Raw genomic sequence first — 21,015 nt, forward strand, 5'->3', positions numbered from 1 at the left:
TCCCCCAGGCTGAAGAATGCCTGGCAGGCCCTTTAATTGGTGCAGCCAGGGCCAGGTGTAGCCACTTGTCTCAGCCTCCCTCAGTGTTCTCTGGAGGTCTACTCAGGCTGGGCCCCTTCCCTTCCCCAGACTCATTCAAAGGGGCCACAATGCTCTCTCTATCAGGCCCCCAAGATTCAAAGGCCCTGCTGGTTTTTAACTACGCACCCCCCAGTCCAGTAAATGGCGTTCACATATCATTTTTTTTTGCTAAAACGGCCTCTCACAAAAAAAGGACTCCCCCTCATGTTACCCCCCAACACCTCCTTCCCAGGCCTCTCCAGCCTCCAGTTCTTTCTCCCAGGGTCTTTATTAGTTTTGTGAATTCCTGACGAACTCTTGTCCATCTCTTTGCAGTGGCTCCCGTTGGGACCTGTATCAACCCTGTTTGTCCTCCCAAGGAAAATCCTCCTGTCTTGTTCTCTCTCTATAGTAGAATATATGACTGCAGGGAATTCATGCAGATGGGAAATAGAATTTGATTTAGAATGAGAATTTAGAAAATGTCCTATTTTTTCCCTCCCCCTGTCCCTACAGGTGATAGATGGGACGCTGGCCCCCTTCCTCTCCAAGGTGATTCAGTTTGCCAGTTCCCACGTCTACAGCTGCAGACAGTGCAGAGAGAAGGGCTTCATCTGTGAGATGTGTCAGAACGGACAGGTCATCTACCCCTTCCAGGAGAGTGCTACTAAGAGGTGAGTCCCCTGTATGCACAGATCTAGGATCAGCCCAATATCCCACTAACCCGCAACCAGGAAATGGCGGAGCGATTTCTGCATGTCGCACCTTTAGCTTTTCGGGGTAATGCAGTAAACTGATCTTAGATCATGATGGCATCCTGGAGAATGAATGGAGTAAAGAGGAGTGTGTCTCTGTCTCTTGCCTTATGACATGCTACTGAGAAGGAATGGCCCTCTCTCACCTCAGGGAGGTTTGATGTTTCACTGAAAAGGAATGGAGGAGAGGAGAGGACAGAGAGGAGATCAGGAAGGAAGAGGAGAGGACAGAGAGGAGGTCAGGAAGAGGAGAGGAGAGGACAGAGAGGAGGTCAGGAAGGAAGAGGAGAGGACAGAGAGGTCAGGAAGGAAGAGGAGAGGACAGAGAGGTCAGGAAGGAAGAGGAGAGGACAGAGAGATCAGGAAGGAAGAGGAGAGGACAGAGAGGAGGTCAGGAAGGAAGAGGAGAGGAGGAGGAGTCAGTAAGGAAGAGGAGAGGACAGAGAGGAGGTCAGGAAGAGGAGAGGACAGAGAGGAGATCAGGAAGAGGAGAGGAGAGGACAGAGGAGATCAGGAAGGGAGAGGAGAGGTCAGGAAGGAAGAGGAGAGGTCAGGAAGGAAGAGGAGAGGTCAGGAAGGAAGAGGAGAGGACAGAGAGATCAGGAAGGAAGAGGAGAGGTCAGGAAGGAAGAGGAGAGGTCAGGAAGGAAGAGGAGAGGTCAGGAAGGAAGAGGAGAGGACAGAGAGATCAGGAAGGAAGAGGAGAGGTCAGGAAGGAAGAAGAAAGGAGGAGGTCAGTAAGGAAGAGGAGAGGACAGAGAGGAGGTCAGGAAGAGGAGAGGAGAGGACAGAGAGGTCGGGAAGGAAGAGGAGAGGAGAGGACAGAGAGGTCGTCAGGAAGGAAGAGGAGAGGACAGAGAGGTCAGGAAGAGGAGAGGAGAGGACAGAGAGGAGGTCAGGAAGGAAGAGGAGAGGACAGAGAGGAGGACAGAGGAGATCAGGAAGAGGAGAGGACAGAGAGGAGATCAGGAAGAGGAGAGGACAGAGAGGAGATCAGGAAGGGAGAGGAGAGGACAGAGAGGTCAGGAAGGAAGAGGAGAGGACAGGGAGGAGGTCAGGAAGGAAGAGGAGATGTCAGGAAGGGAGAGGAGAGGACAGAAAGGGAGAGGAGAGGACAGAAAGGAAGAGGAGAGGACAGAGAGGTCAGGAAAGAAGAGGGGAGGACAGAGAAGTCAGGAAGGAAGAGGGGAGGACAGAGAGGAGGTCAGGAAGGAAGAGGAGAGGACAGAGAGGTGGTCAGGGAGGAAGAGGAGAGGACAGAGAGGAGGTCAGGAAGGAAGAGGAGAGGACAGAGAGGAGGTCAGGAAGGAAGAGGAGAGGAGGAGGTCAGTAAGGAAGAGGAGAGGACAGAGAGGAGGTCAGGAAGAGGAGAGGACAGAGAGGAGATCAGGAAGAGGAGAGGAGAGGACAGAGGAGATCAGGAAGGGAGAGGAGAGGACAGGGAGGAGGTCAGGAAGGAAGAGGAGAGGTCAGGAAGGAAGAGGAGAGGTCAGGAAGGAAGAGGAGAGGACAGAGAGATCAGGAAGGAAGAGGAGAGGACAGAGAGGTCAGGAAGGAAGAAGAAAGGAGGAGGTCAGTAAGGAAGAGGAGAGGACAGAGAGGAGGTCAGGAAGAGGAGAGGAGAGGACAGAGAGGTCGGGAAGGAAGAGGAGAGGAGAGGACAGAGAGGAGAGAACAGAGAGGAGGTCAGGAAGGAAGAGGAGAGGACAGAGAGGTCAGGAAGAGGAGAGGAGAGGACAGAGAGGAGGTCAGGAAGGAAGAGGAGAGGACAGAGAGGAGGACAGAGGAGATCAGGAAGAGGAGAGGACAGAGAGGAGATCAGGAAGAGGAGAGGACAGAGAGGAGATCAGGAAGGGAGAGGAGAGGTCAGGAAGGAAGAGGAGAGGACAGGGAGGAGGTCAGGAAGGAAGAGGAGATGTCAGGAAGGGAGAGGAGAGGACAGAAAGGGAGAGGAGAGGACAGAAAGGAAGAGGAGAGGACAGAGAGGTCAGGAAAGAAGAGGGGAGGACAGAGAAGTCAGGAAGGAAGAGGGGAGGACAGAGAGGAGGTCAGGAAGGAAGAGGAGAGGACAGAGAGGTGGTCAGGGAGGAAGAGGAGAGGACAGAGAGGAGGTCAGGAAGGAAGAGGAGAGGACAGAGAGATCAGGAAGGAAGAGGAGAGGAGAGGACAGAGAGGAGGTCAGGGAGGAAGAGGAGAGCACAAAGAGGAGGTCAGAAAGGGGAGAGGACTGAAGAAATCAGTCAGAGGAGAGGACAGAGAGGTCAGGAAGGGAGAAGACAGAGTGGAGGTCAGGAGAGAGCACTCTAGGCCATATTTAAAATGTGTTTATTCTTTTGGAATGTTTACTGTTAATTTTTGTTTGTTTGTTTCACTTCACTTTTTTTTGGCAATGTTAACATGTGTTTCCCATGTCAATAAAGCCCTTAAATTGAATTGAGAGAGAGAGCTCTAGGCCAGAGAGGGAGAGTGAGAGAGCTCTGAGCCAGAGAGCGAGAGAGCTCTAGGCCAGAGGGGGAGAGAGCTCTAGGCCAGAGGGAGAGAGAGCTCTAGGCCAGAGAGGGAGAGAGCTCGAGCTCTAGGCCAGAGAGAGAGAGAGCTCTAGGCCAGAAAGAGAGGGAGAGAGAGAGAGGCCAGAGAGAGAGAGAGAGCTCTAGGCCAGAGAGGGAGAGCGAGCTCTAGGCCAGGGAGGGAGAGAGAGAGAGAGAGAGAGGGAGAGAGAGAGAGCTCTAGGCCAGAGGGGGAGAGAGCTCTAGGTCAGAGAGAGAGAGCTATAGGCCAGAGAGGGAGAGAGAGAGAGAGCTCTAGGCCAGAGAGAGAGAGAGCTCTAGGCCAGAGCGGGAGAGGGAGGCTCTGCTCACACTTACTGGCCTGAGGCCAAACCACGACCAACAACATTGGACCCTTTATGGAACGAAAAGCCTTCACTATATCATCCTGGAATATCCAAGGCCTGAGGTCATCTGCCTTTGGCCTAAAGAGCAGGAACCCGGACTTCACCAAAGAAATCGGTAATACAGACATTGTCATCCTGCAAGAAACCTGGTATAGAGGAGACAGACCCACTGGTTGCCCTCTAGGTTACAGAGAGCTGGTAGTCCCATCCAACAAACTACCAGGTGTGAAACAGGGAAGGGACTCAGGGGGTATGCTAATTTGGTATAGAGCAGACATAACTCACTCCATTAAATTAATCAAAACAGGAACATTTTACATTTGGCTTGAAATTCAAAAGGAAATTATCTTAACAGAGAAAAATGTCCTCCTGTGTGCTACCTATATCCCCCCACTAGAAGCCCCATACTTTAATGAAGACAGCTTCTCCACCCTGGAGGGGGAAATCAATCATTTCTAGGCCCAGGGACATGTACTAGTCTGTGGCGACCTAAATGCCAGAACCGGACAAGAACCTGACACCCTCAGCACACAGGGGGACAAACACCTGCCTGGAGGTGACAGCATTCCCTCCCACATATGCCCCCCTAGGCACAACTATGACAACATAACCAACAAAAACGGGTCACAACTCCTGCAGCTCTGTCGCACGCTGGGTATGTACATAGTCAATGGTAGGCTTCGAGGGGACTCCTATGGTAGGTACACCTATACCTGTTCCAAAAAAGATGCAGTCACCAGGACCACAAATACAAATTCCATCTAGACACTGTTGCCCTAGAGCACACAAAAAACTATACATACCTTGGCCTAAACATCAGCGCCACAGGTAACTTCCACAAAGCTGTGAACGATCTGAGAGACAAGGCAAGAAGGGCATTCTATGCCATCAAAAGGAACATAAAATTCAACATACTAATTAGGATTTGGCTAAAAATACTTGAATCAGTCATAGAGCCCATTGCCCTTTATGGTTGTGAGGTCTGGGGTCCGCTCACCAACCAAGACTTCACAAAATGGGACAAACACCAAATTGAGACTCTGCACGCAGAATTCTGCAAAAATATCCTCTGTGTACAAGGTAGAACACCAAATAATGCATGCAGAGCAGACTTAGGCCGATACCCACTAATTATCAAAATCCAGAAAAGAGCCGTTAAATTCTATAACCACCTAAAAGGAAGCGATTCCCAAACCTTCCATAACAAAGCCATCACCTACAGAGAGATGACCCTGGAGAAGAGTCCCCTAAGCAAGCTGGTCCTGGGGCTCTGTTCACAAACACACCCTACAGAGCCCCAGGACAGCAGCACAATTAGACCCAACCAAATCATGAGAAAACAAAAAGATAATTACTTGACACATTGGAAAGAATTAACAAAAAAACAGAGCAAACTAGAATGCTATTTGGCCCTACACAGAGAGTACACAGCGGCAGAATACCTGACCACTGTGACTGACCCAAGATTAAGAAAAACTTTGACTAAGTACAGACTCAGTGAGCATAGCCTTGCTATTGAGAAAGGCCGCCGTAGGCAGACATGGCTCTCAAGAGAAGACAGGCTATGTGCTCACTGCCCACAAAATGAGGTGGAAACTGAGCTGCACTTCCTAACCTCCTGCCCAATGTATGACCATATTAGAGACATATTTCCCTCAGATTACACAGATCCACAAAGAATTCGAAAACAAATCCAATTTTGATAAACTCCCATATCTACTGGGTGAAATTCCACAGTGTGCCATCACAGCAGAAAGATTTGTGACCTGTTGCCACGAGAAAAGGGCAACCAGTGAAGAACAAACACCATTGTAAATACAACCCATATTTATGCCTATTCATTTTATCTTGTGTCCTTTAACCATTTGTACATTGTTAAAACACTGTATATATATATAAATTACATTTGTAATGTCTTTATTGTTTTGAAACGTCTGTATGTGTAATGTTTACTGTTAATATACAAAAGTGAAATAAACAATCAAAATTATCTACCTCACTTGCTTTGGCAATGTTAACACATGTTCCCATGCCAATAAAGCCCCTTGAATTCAATTGAATTGAGAGAGAGCTCTAGGCCAGAGAGGGAGAGAGAGAGAGAGAGAGATCTCTAGGCCAGAGAGGGAGAGAGAGACCACTCTAGGCCAGAGAGAGAGAGAGCTCTAGGCCAGAGAGGGAGGGAGGGAGGGAGGGAGAGAGAGAGAGATCTAGGCCAGAGAGGGAGAGAGAGACCACTCTAGGCCAGAGAGAGAGAGACCACTCTAGGCCAGAGAGGGAGGGAGGGAGAGAGAGAGAGATCTAGGCCAGAGAGGGAGGGGGGTGGGAGCTATAGGCCAGAGAGAGAGGGAGGGAGAGTAAGATCTCTAGCCCAGAGAGAGAGGGAGGGAGGGAGAGATCTAGGCCAGATAGGGAGGGAGGGCGGGAGCTCTAGGCCAGAGAGAGAGAGAGGGAGGGAGAGTGAGATCTCTAGCCCAGAGAGAGAGGGAGGGCGAGAGCTCTAGGCCAGGGAGGGAGGGAGGGAGAGAGAGATCTAGGCCAGAGAGGGAGGGAGGGTGATCGCTCTAGGCCAGGTAGGGAGGGAGAGATCTAGGCCAGAGAGGGAGGGAGGGAGGGAGGGGCGGGAGAGAGAGCTCTAGGCCAGAGAGAGAGGGAGGGAGGGAGGGAGGGCGAGAGCTCTAGGCCAGAGAGAGAGCGAGGGAGGGCGAGAGCTCTAGGCCAGAGAGGGAGGGAGGGCGAGAGCTCTAGGCCAGAGAGGGAGGGAGGGCGAGAGCTCTAGGCCAGAGAGGGAGGGAGGGCGAGAGCTCTAGGCCAGAGAGGGAGGGAGGGCAAGAGCTCTAGGCCAGAGAGGGAGGGAGGGCGAGAGCTCTAGGCCAGAGAGGGAGGGAGGGCGAGAGCTCTAGGCCAGAGAGGGAGGGAGGGCGAGAGCTCTAGGCCAGAGAGGGAGGGAGGGCGAGAGGGAGGGCGAGAGAGGGAGGGAGGGCGAGAGCTCTAGGCCAGAGAGGGAGGGAGGGCGAGAGCTCTAGGCCAGAGAGGGAGGGAGGGAGGGAGGGAGGGCAAGAGCGAGAGCTCTAGGCCAGAGAGGGAGGGAGGGCAAGAGCGAGAGCTCTAGGCCAGAGAGAGACCTGCTCCTCTCCTGGTCTGGTTGTGTCAGTATTAATAACATAACCTTGGACACTCAGTCAGTTTGCCCTTGGCATTTTTTCAATTTTGTTGCCTTACAACCTGGAATTAAAATGTGATTTTTGGGGTGTTTGTATCGTTTGATTTACACAACATGCATACCATTTTGAAGACACAAACAAGAAATAAGACAAAAAAAAAACAGAAAATGTCAGCGTACATAACGATTCACCCACCCAAAGTCAATACTTTGTAGAGCCACCTTTTGCAGGAATTACAGCTGCAAGTCTCTTGGGGTATGTCTCTATAAGCTTGGCACATCTAGCCACTGGGATTTTTGCCCATTCTTCAAGGCAAAACTGCTCCAGCTCCTTCAAGTTGGATGGGTTCCACTGGTGTACAGCAATCTTGAAGTCATACCACTGATTCTCAATTGGTTTGAGGTCTGCGCTTTGACTAGGCCATTCAAAGACATTGAAATGTTTCCCCTTAAACCACTCAAGTGTTTCTTTAGCAGTATGCATGGGGTCATTTGGGGCGGTAGCATAGCCTAGTGGTTAGAGCGTTGGACAAGTAAACGAAAGGTCAAGATCAAAGCCCTGCGCTGACAAGGTACAAATCTGTCGTTCTGCCCCTGAACAAGGCAGTTAACCCTAGGCCGTCATTGAGAATAAGAACTTGTTCTTAACTGACTTGCCTAGTAAAATAAAGGTAAAATATATATATATATTTTAATTGTCCTGCTGGAAGGTGAACAGGTTTCCCTCAAGAATTTCCCTGTATTTAGCGCCACATTCCTTCAATTCTGACCAGTTTCCCAGTCCCTGCCGATGGGGAAAAACATCCACACAACATGATGCTGCCACCACCATGCTTCACTGTGGGGATGATGTTCTCGGGGTGATGAGAGTTTTTTTCCTTGATGGCCAAAAAGCTGCATTTTTGTCTCACCTTCTTCCATATGTTTGGGGAGTCTCCCACGTGCCTTTTGGGAAACACCAAACATGTTTGCTTTCTTTAAGCAATGGCTTTTCTTCTGGCCACTTTTCCGTAAAGGCCATCACTGTGGAGTGTACGGCTTAAATTGGTCCTATGGACAGATACTCCAATCGCCGCTGTGGAGCTTTGCAACTCCTTCAGGGTTATTTTTGGTCTCTTTGTTGCCTCTCTGTTTAATGCCCTCCTTTCCTGGTCTGTGAGTTTTGGTGAGCGGCCCTCTCTTGGCAGGTTTGTTGTGGTACCATATCCTTTCAATTTAATTAATGGTTCTGTGGGATGTTCAAAGTTTCTGATATTTTTTTTATAACTCAACCCTAATCTGTACTTCTCCAAAACGTTGTCCCTGACCTGTTTGGAGAGCTCCTTGGTCTTCATGGTGCCACTTGCTTGGTGGTGCCCCTTGCTTTCTGGTATTGGAGACTCTGGGGCCTTTCAGAACAGGTGTGTGTATGTATGTGTATATATACAGTTGAAGTCGAAAGTTTACATACACTTAGGTTGGAGTCATTAAAACTCATTTTTCAACCACTCCACAAATGTCTTGTTATCAAACTATAGTTTTGGCAAGTCAATTACGACATCTACTTTGTGCATGACTCAAGTAATTTTTCCAACAATTGTTTTTCCAACAATTCCAGTGGGTCAGAAGTTTACATACACTAAGTTGACTGTGCCTTTTAAACAGCTTGGAAAATTCCAGAATTGTTTTAGATGCTTCTGATAGGCTAATTGACATAACTTGAGTCAATTGGGGGTGTACCTGTGGATGTATTTCAAGGCCTACCTTCAAACGCAGTGAAATCAGCCAAGACCTCAGAAAAATATTATAGACGTCCACAAGTCTGGTTCATCCTTGGGAGCAATTTCCAAACGCCTGAAGGTACCACGTTCATCTGTACAAACAATAGTATGCAAGTATAAACACCATGGGACCACGCATCCGTCATACCGCTCAGTAAGGAGACGCGTTCTGTCGCCTAGAGATTAACATACTTTGGTGCGAAAAGTGCAAATCAATCCCAGAAGAACAGCAAAGGACCTTGTGAAGATACTGGAGGAAACAGGTACAAAAGTATCTATATCCACAGAAAAATGAGTCCTATATCGACATAACCTGAAAGGCTGCTTAGCAAGGAAGAGGCCACTGCTCCAAAACCGCCATAAAAAAGCCAGACTACAGTTTGCAACTGCACATGGGGACAAAGATCGTACTTTTTGGAAAAATATCCTTGGGTCTGATGAAACAAAAATAGAACTGTTTGGCCATAATGACCATCGTTATGTTTGGAGGAAAAAGGGGGAGACTTGCAAGCCAAAGAACACCATCCCAACTGTGAAGCACAGGGGTGGCAGCATCATGTTTTGGGAGTGCTTTGCTGCAGGAGGGACTGGTGCACTTCACAAAATAGATGGCATCATGAGGACGGAAAATTATGTGGATATATTTAAGCAATATCTCAAGACATCAGTCAGGAAGTTAAAGCTTGGTCGCAAATGGGTCTTCCAAATGGACAACGACCCCAAGCATACTTCCAAAGTTGTGGCAAAATGGCTTAAGGACAACAAAGTCAAGGTATTGGAGTGGCCATCACAAAGCCCTGACCTCAATCCTATAGAAAATGTGTGGGCAGAACTGAAAAGGCATGTGCGAGCAAGGAGGCCTACAAACCTACAAACATAATTAGTTAAATAAAGTCCACCACTTAGATTGCACACAGGTGGACTTTATTTAATGGACTTTTAACTAATTATGTGACTTTAAGGTAATTGGTGGCTCCAGATCTTATTTCGGGGCTTCATAGCAAAAGGGGTGAATACATATGAACAGACCACTTTTAAGTGTTTTATTTTTCAGTATTTTTTTAAACAAGAAATTTTTCATTTCACTTCACCAATTTGGACTATTTGTGTATGTCCATCACATGAAATCCAAATAAAAATCAATTTAAATTACAGGTTGTAATGCAACAAAATAGGAAAAACACCAAGGGGGATGAATACTTTTGCAAGGCACTGTATGCACTGTTAACCATCAAGTGGTGCAGAATTGGATTCTATTGGACTGGTGCCCCGTTTTGGCACAAATGTCATAACCAATGCTATAGATCAAATCAAAGTTTATTTGTCACGTGCGCCGAATACAACAGGGGTAGAGGCCTTACAGTGAAATGCTTACTTACAGGCTCTAACCAACAGTGCAAAAAAGGTATTAGGTGAACAATAGGTAAGTAAAGAAATAAAACAACAGTAAAAAGACAGGCAGTAGCGAGGCTATAAAAGTAGCGAAGCTACATACAGACACCGGTTAGTCAGGCAGATTGAGGTAGTATGTACATGTAGATATGGTTAAAGTGACTATGCGTATATGATGAACAGAGAGTAGCAGAAGCGTAAAAAGAGGGGTTGGCGGGTGGTGGGACACAATGCAGATAGCCCGGTTAGCCAATGTGCGGGAGCACTGGTTGGTCGGCCCAATTGAGGTAGTATGTACATGGATGTATAGTTAAAGTGACTATGCATATATGATAAACAGAGAGTAGCAGCAGCGTAGAAGAGGGGTTGGGGGGGGGGGGGGGCAGCACACAATGCAAATGGTCCAGGTAACCATTCAGGAGTCTCATGGCTTGGAGGTAAAAACTGTTGAGAAGCCTTTTTGTCCTAGACTTGGCACTCCGGTACCGCTTGCCTTGCGGTAGTAGAGAGAACAGTCTGTGGGTGGGGTCTTTGACAATTTTTAGGGCCTTCCTCTGACACCGCCTGGTGTAGAGGTCCTGGATGGCAGGCAGCTTAGCCCCAGTGATGATCTGGGCCGTACGCACTACCCTCTGTAGTGCCTTGCGGTCAGAGACCGAGCAGTTGCCGTACCAGGCAGTGATGCAAACAGTCAGGATGCTCTCGATGTTGCAGCTGTAGAACCTTTTGAGGATCTCAGGACCCATACAAAATCTTTTTAGATTCCTGAGGGGGAATAGGCTTTGTAGTGCCCTCTTCACGACTGTCTTGGTGTGTTTGGACCATTCTAGTTTGTTGGTGATGTGGACACCAAGGAACTTGAAGCTCTCAACCTGCTCCACTACAGCCCCGTTGATGAGATATGTTGATATGTTGAGTCTGATGCATTCCATAATCATGCTCTACAATATTGTGTATTCCAATTTATTGTCTCTTTTGACCCTTCAAAATGTCTCTCTAAATGTTGTTCTTTTCAGGCACAGTAGATGCTTTCACCATTCTATGTTCCATACGTTTTAGGATGCAATCTCATCTTTTCTTCTAGTCATTGAGATACTTACAGCGCTTTCAGAAAGTTTTCACAGCTCTTGTCTTTTACCAAAATCAAATCAAATGTATTTATATAGCCCATCGTACATCAGCTGATTTCTCAAAGTGCTGTACAGAAACCCAGCCTAAAACTCCAAACAGCAAGTAATGCAGGTGTAGAAGCACGGTGGCTAGGAAAAACTCCCTACCACATTTTGTTGTGTTACAGCCTGAATTTAAAATAGATTACATTTAGATTTTGTGGCACTGGCCTACACACAATACCTAATGTCAAAGTGGAATTACGTTTCTTTTTTAATAAAATATTGTACAATCCAGGTGTGTAAAGCTCTTAGAGAATTACCCATAAAGACTCACACATTTGGCAGCAATGATTCTAACATGTATTGACTCAGGGGTGTGAATACTTATGTAAATTTGATATTTCTGTATTTCATTTTCGATAAATGTGCACTTTGCCATTATGGGGTATTGTGTTTAGATGGGGGAGAAAGAAATCAATTGAATCCATTTTGAATTCCGGCTGTAACACAACCAAATGTGAAATAAGTCAAGGGGTACTTCCTGAAGGCATGTATGTAGTAAAGATGCATATGTATTGCTCAGCTGATGGAATGATGGATGGAATGATGAATGGAATGATGGATGGTATGATGAATGGAAGGATGGAATGATGAATGGAATGATTGATGGAATGAATGGAATGATGGAATGATGAATGGAAGGATGGAATAATGGATGGAATGATGAATGGAATGATTGATGGAATAATGAATGGAATGATGGATTGAATGGAATGATGGATGAAAAATGATGAATGGAATGATGGATGAAATTATGGAATGATGGTATGATTGATGGTGTGATTGATGGTATGATTGATGGTATGATTGATGGTATGATGAATGGAATGATGAATGATGGATGAAATGATGGATGTAATAATGAATGGAATGATGAAATGATGGATGGAATGATTGATGGAAATGATGAATGGAATGATGAATGGAATGATGGAGGGAATGATGAATGGAATGATGGATGGAATGATGAATGGAATGATGGATGGAATGATGGATGGAATGATTGATGGAATGATGGATGGAATGATGAATGGAATGATGGATGGAATGATGAATGGAATAATGAATGGAATGATGAAATTATGGATGGAATGATGAAATGATTGATGGAATGATGAATGGAATAATGAAATTATGGATGGAATGATGAAATGATTGATGGAATGATGAATGGAATGATGGATGGAATGATGAAATTATGGATGAAATGATGGATGGAATGATGAATGGAATGATGGATGGAATGATGAAATTATGGATGGAATGATGAAATGATGGATGGAATGATTGATGAATTGATGGAATGATGGAGGGAATGATGAATGGAATGATGGATGAATTGATGGAATGATGAATGGAATGCTGAAATGATGGATAGAATGATGGAGGGAATGATGGATGGAATGATGGATGGAATAATGAATGGAATGATGAAATTATGGATGGAATTATGAAATTATGGATGGAATGATTGATGGAATGATTGATGGAAGGATGAATGGAATGATGAATGGAATGATGAATGGAATGATGGATGGAATGATGGATGGAATGATGGATGGAATGATGAATGGAATAATGAATGGAATGATGAAATTATGGATGGAATGATGAAATGATGGATGGAATGATGAAATGATGGATGGAATGATTGATGGAATGATGAATGGAATGATGGATGGAATGATGGATAGAATGATGAATGGAATGCTGAAATGATGGATGGAATGATGGATGGAATGATGAATGGAATGATGGATGGAATGATGAATGGAATGATGGATGGAATGATGGATGGAATGATGAATGGAATGATGGATGGAATAATGAATGGAATGATGAAATTATGGATGGAATGATGAAATTATGGATGGAATGATGAAATGATGGATGGAATGATGGATGGAATGATGAATGGAATGATGGATGGAATGATTGATGAAATGATGGATGGAATGATGAATGGAATGATGGATGGAATGATTGATGAAATGATGAATGGAATGATGGATGAATTGATGGAATGGAATGATGAATGGAATGCTGAAATGATGGATGGAATGATGAATGGAATGATGGATGGAATGATGAATGGAATGATGAATGGAATGATGAAATGATGGATGGAATGATGAATGGAATGATGAATGGAATGATGGATGGAATGACGAATGGAATGATGGATGGAATGATTGATGGAATGATGAATGGAATGATGGATAGAATGATGAATGGAATGCTGAAATGATGGATGGAATGATGAATGGAATGATGGAGGGAATGATGAATGGAATGATGGATGGAATAATGAATGGAATGATGAAATTATGGATGGAATGATGAAATTATGGATGGAATGCTGAAATGATGGATAGAATGATGGAGGGAATGATGGATGGAATGATGAATGGAATGATGGATGGAATGATTGATGGAATGATGGATGGAATAATGGAATGGAATGCTGAAATGATGGATGGAATGATGAATAGAATGATGAAATGATGGATGGAATGATGAAATGATTGATGGAATGATGAATAGAATGATGAATGGAATGATGGATGGAATGATGGATAGAATGATGAATGGAATGCTGAAATGATGGATGGAATGATGAATGGAATGATGGAGGGAATAATGGAGGGAATGATGAATGGAATGATGGATGGAATAATGAATGGAATGATGAAATTATGGATGGAATGATGAAATTATGGATGGAATGATGAAATGATGGATGGAATGATGAAATGATGGAATGATGAAATGATGGATGGAATGATGAATGGAATGATGAATGGAATGATGGATGGAATGATTGATGGAATGATGAATGGAATGCTGAAATGATGGATGGAATGATGAAATGATGGATGGAATGATGAAATTATGGATGAAATGATGGATGGAATGATGAAATGATGGATGGAATGATGAATGAATTGATGGAATGGAATGCTGAAATGATGGATGGAATGATGGAATGATGGATGGAATGATGAAATTATGGATGGAATGATGAAATGATGGATGGAATGATGAAATGATGGATGGAATGATTGATGAAATGATGAATGGAATGATGGAATGGAATGCTGAAATGATGGATGGAATGATGAATAGAATGATGAAATGATGGATGGAATGATGAAATGATTGATGGAATGATGAATAGAATGATGAATGGAATGATGGATGGAATGATGAATAGAATGATGAATGGAATGATGGATGGAATGATGGATAGAATGATGAATGGAATGCTGAAATGATGGATGGAATGATGAATGGAATGATGGAGGGAATAATGGAGGGAATGATGGATGGAATGATGGATGGAATAATGAATGGAATGATGAAATTATGGATGGAATGATGAAATTATGGATGGAATGATGAAATGATGGATGGAATGATGAAATGATGGAATGATGAAATGATGGATGGAATGATGAATGGAATGATGAATGGAATGATGGATGGAATGATTGATGGAATGATTGATGGAATGATGAATGGAATGCTGAAATGATGGATGGAATGATGAAATGATGGATGGAATGATGAAATTATGGATGAAATGATGAAATGATGGATGGAATGATGAATGAATTGATGGAATGGAATGCTGAAATGATGGATGGAATGATGGATGGAATGATGAAATGATTGATGGAATGATGGATGGAATGATGAATGGAATAATGAATGGAATGATGAAATGATGGATGGAATGATGAATGGAATGATGGATGGAATGATGGAATGATGAATGGAAGGAAGGATGGAATGATGGAATAATGGATGGAATGATGGAATGATGAATGGAATGATGGATTGAATGGAATGATGGATGAAATGATGAATGGAATGATGGATGAAATTATGGAATGATGGTATGATTGATGGTGTGATTGATGGTGTGATTGATGGTATGATTGATGTAATGATTGCTGGTATGATGAATGGAATGATGAATGATGGATGAAAAATGGATGTAATAATGAATGGAATGATGAAATTATGGATGAAATGATGGATGGAATGATTGATGGAATGATGAATGGAATGATGAATGGAATGATGGATGGAATGATGGATGGAATGATGAATGGAATAATGAATGGAATGATGAAATTATGGATGGAATGATGAAATGATTGATGGAATGATGAATGGAATGATGGATGGAATGATGTAATGATTGCTGGTATGATGAATGGAATGATGAATGATGGATGAAAAATGGATGTAATAATGAATGGAATGATGAAATTATGGATGAAATGATGGATGGAATGATTGATGGAATGATGAATGGAATGATGAATGGAATGATGGATGGAATGATGGATGGAATGATGAATGGAATAATGAATGGAATGATGAAAATATGGATGGAATGATGAAATGATTGATGGAATGATGAATGGAATGATGAATGGAATGATGAATGGAATGATGGATGAAATGATGGATGGAATGATGAAATGATTGATGGAATGATGAATAGAATGATGAATGGAATGATGGATGGAATGATGGATAGAATGATGAATGGAATGCTGAAATGATGGATGGAATGATGAATGGAATGATGGAGGGAATGATGAATGGAATAATGAATGGAATGATGAAATTATGGATGGAATGATGAAATGATGGATGGAATGATGAATGGAATGATGGATGGAATGATTGATGGAATGATGAATGGAATGCTGAAATGATGGATGGAATGATGAAATGATGGAATGATGGATGGAATGATGAAATTATGGATGGAATGATGAAATGATGGATGGAATGATGAATGAATTGATGGAATGGAATGCTGAAATGATGGATGGAATGATGGAATGATGGATGGAATGATGAAATGATTGATGGAATGATGGATGGAATGATGAATGGAATAATGAATGGAATGATGAAATTATGGATGGAATGATGAATGGAATGATGGAATGATGAATGGAAGGATGGAATGATGGAATAATGGATGGAATGATGGAATGATGAATGGAATGATGGAATAATGAATGGAATGATGGATGAAATGATGAATGGAATGATGGATGAAATTATGGAATGATGGTATGATTGATGGTGTGATTGATGGTATGATTGATGTAATGATTGCTGGTATGATGAATGATGGATGAAAAATGGATGTAATAATGAATGGAATGATGAAATTATGGATGAAATGATGGATGGAATGATTGATGGAATGATGAATGGAATGATGAATGGAATGATGGATGGAATGATGAATGGAATGATGGATGGAATGATGGATGGAATGATGAATGGAATAATGAATGGAATGATGAAATTATGGATGGAATGATGAAATGATTGATGGAATGATGAATGGAATGATTGATGGAATAATGAATGGAATGATGGATTGAATGGAATGATGGATGAAATGATGAATGGAATGATGGATGAAATTATGGAATGATGGTATGATTGATGGTATGATGAATGGAATGATGAATGATGGATGAAATGATGGATGTAATAATGAATGGAATGATGAAATGATGGATGGAATGATTGATGGAAATGATGAATGGAATGATGAATGGAATGATGGAGGGAATGATGAATGGAATGATGGATGGAATGATGAATGGAATGATGGATGGAATGATGGATGGAATGATTGATGGAATGATGGATGGAATGATGAATGGAATGATGGATGGAATGATGAATGGAATAATGAATGGAATGATGAAATTATGGATGGAATGATGAAATGATTGATGGAATGATGAATGGAATAATGAAATTATGGATGGAATGATGAAATGATTGATGGAATGATGAATGGAATAATGAAATTATGGATGGAATGATGAAATGATTGATGGAATGATGAAATTATGGATGGAATGATGAAATGATGGATGGAATGATTGATGGAATGATGGATGAATTGATGGAATGATGAATGGAATGATGGATGGAATGATGAATGGAATGATGGAGGGAATGATGAATGGAATGATGGATGAATTGATGGAATGATGAATGGAATGCTGAAATGATGGATAGAATGATGGATGGAATGATGGATGGAATAATGAATGGAATGATGAAATTATGGATGGAATTATGAAATGATGGATGGAATGATTGATGGAATGATGAATGGAATGATGAATGGAATGATGGATGGAATGATGGATGGAATGATGGATGGAATGATGAATGGAATAATGAATGGAATGATGAAATTATGGATGGAATGATGAAATGATGGATGGAATGATTGATGGAATGATGAATGGAATGATGAAATGATGGATAGAATGATGAATGGAATGCTGAAATGATGGATGGAATGATGAATGGAATGATGGATGGAATGATGAATGGAATGATGAATGGAATGATGGATGGAATGATGGATGGAATGATGGATGGAATGATGAATGGAATAATGAATGGAATGATGAAATTATGGATGGAATGATGAAATGATGGATGGAATGATGAAATGATGGATGGAATGATGAATGGAATGATGAAATGATGGATAGAATGATGAATGGAATGCTGAAATGATGGATGGAATGATGAATGGAATGATGGATGGAATGATGGATGGAATGATGAATGGAATGATGGATGGAATAATGAATGGAATGATGAAATTATGGATGGAATGATGAAATTATGGATGGAATGATGAAATGATGGATGGAATGATGGATGGAATGATGGATGGAATGATGAATGGAATGATGGATGGAATGATGGATGGAATGATTGATGGAATGATGGATGGAATGATGAATGGAATAATGAATGGAATGATGAAATTATGGATGGAATGATGAAATGATGGATGGAATGATGAAATGATGGATGGAATGATTGATGAAATGATGAATGGAATGATGGATGAATTGATGGAATGGAATGATGAATGGAATGCTGAAATGATGGATGGAATGATGAATGGAATGATGGATGGAATGATGAATGGAATGATGAATGGAATGATGAAATGATGGATGGAATGATGAATAGAATGATGAATGGAATGATGAATGGAATGATGGATGGAATGACGAATGGAATGATGGATGGAATGATGAATGGAATGATGGATGGAATGATGGATAGAATGATGAATGGAATGCTGAAATGATGGATGGAATGATGAATGGAATGATGGAGGGAATGATGGAGGGAATGATGAATGGAATGATGGATGGAATAATGAATGGAATGATGAAATTATGGATGGAATGATGAAATGATGGATAGAATGATGGAGGGAATGATGGATGGAATGATGAATGGAATGATGAATGGAATGATGGATGGAATAATGAATGGAATGATGAAATTATGGATGGAATGATGAAATGATGGATGGAATGATGGATGGAATGATGAATGGAATGATTGATGGAATGATGGATGGAATAATGAATGGAATGATGAAATTATGGATGGAATGATGAAATGATGGATGGAATGATGAAATGATGGATGGAATGATTGATGAAATGATGAATGGAATGATGGATGAATTGATGGAATGGAATGCTGAAATGATGGATGGAATGATGAATAGAATGATGAAATGATGGATGGAATGATGAAATGATGGATGGAATGATGAAATGATTGATGGAATGATGAATGGAATGATGGATAGAATGATGAATGGAATGCTGAAATGATGGATGGAATGATGAATGGAATGATGGAGGGAATAATGGAGGGAATGATGGAGGGAATGATGGAGGGAATGATGAATGGAATGATGGATGGAATAATGAAATTATGGATGGAATGATGAAATTATGGATGGAATGATGAAATGATGGATGGAATGATGAAATGATGGATGGAATGATGAATGGAATGATGGATGGAATGATGGATGGAATGATTGATGGAATGATTGATGGAATGATGAATGGAATGCTGAAATGATGGATGGAATGATGAAATGATGGATGGAATGATGAAATTATGGATGGAATGATGAAATGATGGATGGAATGATGAAATGATGGATGGAATGATGGATGGAATGATGAATGGAATAATGAATGGAATGATGAAATTATGGATGGAATGATGAAATGATGGATGGAATGATGGAATGATGAAATGATTGATGGAATGATGAATGGAATAATGAATGGAATGATGAAATTATGGATGGAATGATGGATGGAATGATGAATGGAAGGATGGAATGATGGATGGAATGATGGAATGATGAATGGAATGATGAAATGATGGAATGATGGATTGAATGGAATGATGGATGAAATGATGAATGGAATGATGATGAAATGGAATGATGGTATGATTGATGGTGTGATTGATGGTGTGATTGATGGTATGATTGATGTAATGATTGCTGGTATGATGAATGGAATGATGAATGATGGATGAAAAATGGATGTAATAATGAATGGAATGATGAAATTATGGATGAAATGATGGATGGAATGATTGATGGAATGATGAATGGAATGATGAATGGAATGATGGATGGAATGATGAATGGAATGATGGATGGAATGATGAATGGAATAATGAATGGAATGATGAAATTATGGATGGAATGATGAAATGATTGATGGAATGATGGATGGAATGATGGATGGAATGATGGATGGAATGATGAAAGGAATGATGAATGGAATGATGGATGAAATGATGGATGGAATGATGAAATGATTGATGGAATGATGAATAGAATGATGAATGGAATGATGGATAGAATGATGAATGGAATGCTGAAATGATGGATGGAATGATGAATGGAATAATGGAGGGAATAATGGAGGGAATGATGAATGGAATGATGGATGGAATAATATATGGAATGATGAAATTATGGATGGAATGATGAAATTATGGATGGAATGATGAAATGATGGATGGAATGATGAATGGAATGATGATGGAATGATTGATGGAATGATGAAATGATGGATGGAATGATGAAATGATGGATGGAATGATGAAATTATGGATGGAATGATGAAATGATGGATGGAATGATGAAATGATGGATGGAATGATGAATGAATTGATGGAATGGAATGCTGAAATGATGGATGGAATGATGGAATGATGGATGGAATGATGAAATGATTGATGGAATGATGGATGGAATGATGAATGGAATAATGAATGGAATGATGAAATTATGGATGGAATGATGAAATGATGGATGGAATGATGGATGGAATGATGGAATGATGAATGGAAGGATGGAATGATGGATGGAATGATGGAATAATGGATGGAATGATGGAATGATGAATGGAATGATGAAATGATGGAATAATGAATGGAATGATGGATTGAATGGAATGATGGATGAAATGATGAATGGAATGATGGATGAAATTATGGAATGATGGTATGATTGATGGTGTGATTGATGGTGTGATTGATGGTATGATTGATGTAATGATTGCTGGTATGATGAATGGAATGATGAATGATGGATGAAAAATGGATGTAATAATGAATGGAATGATGAAATTATGGATGAAATGATGGATGGAATGATTGATGGAATGATGAATGGAATGATGAATGGAATGATGGATGGAATGATGAATGGAATAATGAATGGAATGATGAAATTATGGATGGAATGATGAAATGATTGATGGAATGATGAATGGAATGATGGAATGATGAATGGAATGATGGATGGAATGATGAATGGAATGATGAATGGAATGGATGGAATGATGAATGGAATGATGGATGGAATGATTGATGGAATGATGAAAGTATGGATGGAATGATGAAA

At 41.8% G+C, this 21,015-nt stretch overlaps 1 protein-coding gene across 1 annotated transcript in view; it reads left to right on the forward strand.

Annotated features, from left to right (window-relative positions):
* LOC115130232 (pleckstrin homology domain-containing family M member 3-like) overlaps positions 1 to 21,015 on the forward strand; it is a 165,443-nt gene that overhangs the window by 98,912 nt on the left and 45,516 nt on the right. Inside the window, exon 8 of the mRNA XM_065018943.1 lies at positions 577 to 734. Within this exon, the coding sequence (XP_064875015.1) occupies positions 577 to 734 (158 nt within the window). The remainder of the gene's footprint in view (positions 1 to 576; positions 735 to 21,015) is intronic.

The sequence above is a fragment of the Oncorhynchus nerka genome, linkage group LG1, assembly GCF_034236695.1.
Source record: "Oncorhynchus nerka isolate Pitt River linkage group LG1, Oner_Uvic_2.0, whole genome shotgun sequence".
Taxonomy (NCBI): domain Eukaryota; kingdom Metazoa; phylum Chordata; class Actinopteri; order Salmoniformes; family Salmonidae; genus Oncorhynchus; species Oncorhynchus nerka.